This window comes from Notothenia coriiceps, unplaced genomic scaffold, assembly GCF_000735185.1.
Source record: "Notothenia coriiceps isolate Sejong01 unplaced genomic scaffold, NC01 NC01_scaffold00000613, whole genome shotgun sequence".
Lineage (NCBI taxonomy): Eukaryota > Metazoa > Chordata > Actinopteri > Perciformes > Nototheniidae > Notothenia > Notothenia coriiceps.
Window position 1 is genome coordinate 3538 of NW_011333314.1, and position 1667 is coordinate 5204.

The 1667-nt window shown below is 46.9% G+C and overlaps 1 protein-coding gene across 1 annotated transcript in view; it reads left to right on the forward strand.

The window, feature by feature from the left end:
- The window catches only part of LOC104955542 (vacuolar protein sorting-associated protein 13C-like), a 5993-nt gene that overhangs the window by 2978 nt on the left and 1348 nt on the right, over positions 1-1667 (forward strand). The window contains exons 9-10 of the mRNA XM_010782891.1: positions 475-716; positions 985-1211. Of these exons, the coding sequence (XP_010781193.1) occupies positions 475-716; positions 985-1211 (469 nt within the window). The remainder of the gene's footprint in view (positions 1-474; positions 717-984; positions 1212-1667) is intronic.

Sequence of the window (1667 nt, forward strand, 5' to 3'; positions counted from 1 at the left end):
TCTGCGCGAGCGCTCTGTCACGGTACGTCACATTCGATATGGCCTCTAAGCGCTGTCTATCTATGATAGTTTCTATCTGCGGCTACACCATTACCTGCCGGTCGGGACGTGGTAAGAAGTGATTAATATAACATATGCGCCGTTGACTTCTGCATCGCGTCCACCCTGTTTGTAACACAATCAGAGATATTAACAATGAAGTTGACTTTGACTTGATTTTGAAAAATAAAGAGGCAAAATATTAAATAACAGGCAAGCATCAAATATTATAAATTACACAAAGAAAAATGTACAATGGTGACCATCCAGGTGGACAAAGAAATAAGCAGTAAGTAATAATATCTATAAAGATGCATATCATTGTACATGTACTGTATATTGCACAGTGGTTTCGCACATCAGAGGTGCAGTGAAAGTCCTGAAGGTTGGTTTCAGAACGGCTAGTTATAAAATCACTTCCCGTCCCGCCGGCAGGATGGTGGGCCGCAGAGACGAGGACAGCGCTGAGGCCATGATCGATGTGACGTACCGGCAGAGCGCCGCAGAGCGGGAGGTGGTGTTCATCCTGCAGAGACTCTACCTGTGTGCCAGCGTTGAGTTTCTGATGGCCGTCGCTGACTTCTTCCTGCAGGCGCTTCCTCAGACACCAAACACTGCAACCAGCGACAGATTACCCCTCAGACAGACCGCCAAGCCTCGAGCCGACACCAACACAGGTAAAACCTACACTCTCTCATAGACTTATATACAATCTGAGGTAATAAATCCAGAGACAAGTAGGAACATGTTCTCATAGAATCAAGACTTCTTTCAGGAGTCGCCCCCTGCTGGATATCAGAGAGGATGCAGCTTTATGTTCTTTTTTTCTTCTTGCTCTCAAATTGTTCTGAGTAAAAAAGATTCAACAGAAAATCGCAATCATTTCCTGGTGTCTAATTGATGGAGAGTTTTAATCTTAACATAACGAAGATTTGTTCTGGTCAGCCTCTCCGGTCAGGACTCGTCTTCGGGCGGTGGTTCTGGACCCGGAGGTGGTGTTTGTTGCCAGCCTGATGAAGGCCGACACCCCCGCCCTCGTGGCGTCGTTCCAGTGCGACTTCAGTATGCAGCTGGAGGAGGACGGACGGCAAGACATGAGGGCCAATCTGAGGGAGCTCAAAGTGCTGGCCTGCCCCTTCATCAGGGACCAGGAGGACGCCGCCGTCACCACTGTGAGATCACATGACCCCCACCATCACATGACCCCCACCATCACATGACCCGCACCATCACATGAACCCCACCATCACATGATCCCCACCATCACATGATCCCCACCATCACATGACCCCCACCATCACATGACCCCCACCATCACATGACCCCCACCTCACCATCAGGGACAAAACACATTAACAGGAGGAACAAAAAAGAATCTAAGATTGATCTCCTAATTCGTCACTGCTCCTTTTCATTGTATTTTAGGTCTGAATTTGCCTTTGTATGTATGTCACCACTAGGTGTCTTCTTATCAGTGATTCTCAAACTTTTTTCAATCATGTACCCCCTTTGAAAAAAGAATTCAGCCAAGTGCCACCTGATCAGCGCAAAAACGATTTGTTCGGGAATAAATGCCTATATCAGTGTCTGATGTATTAAAAACAACCACACATGAGAAAACACTTAAG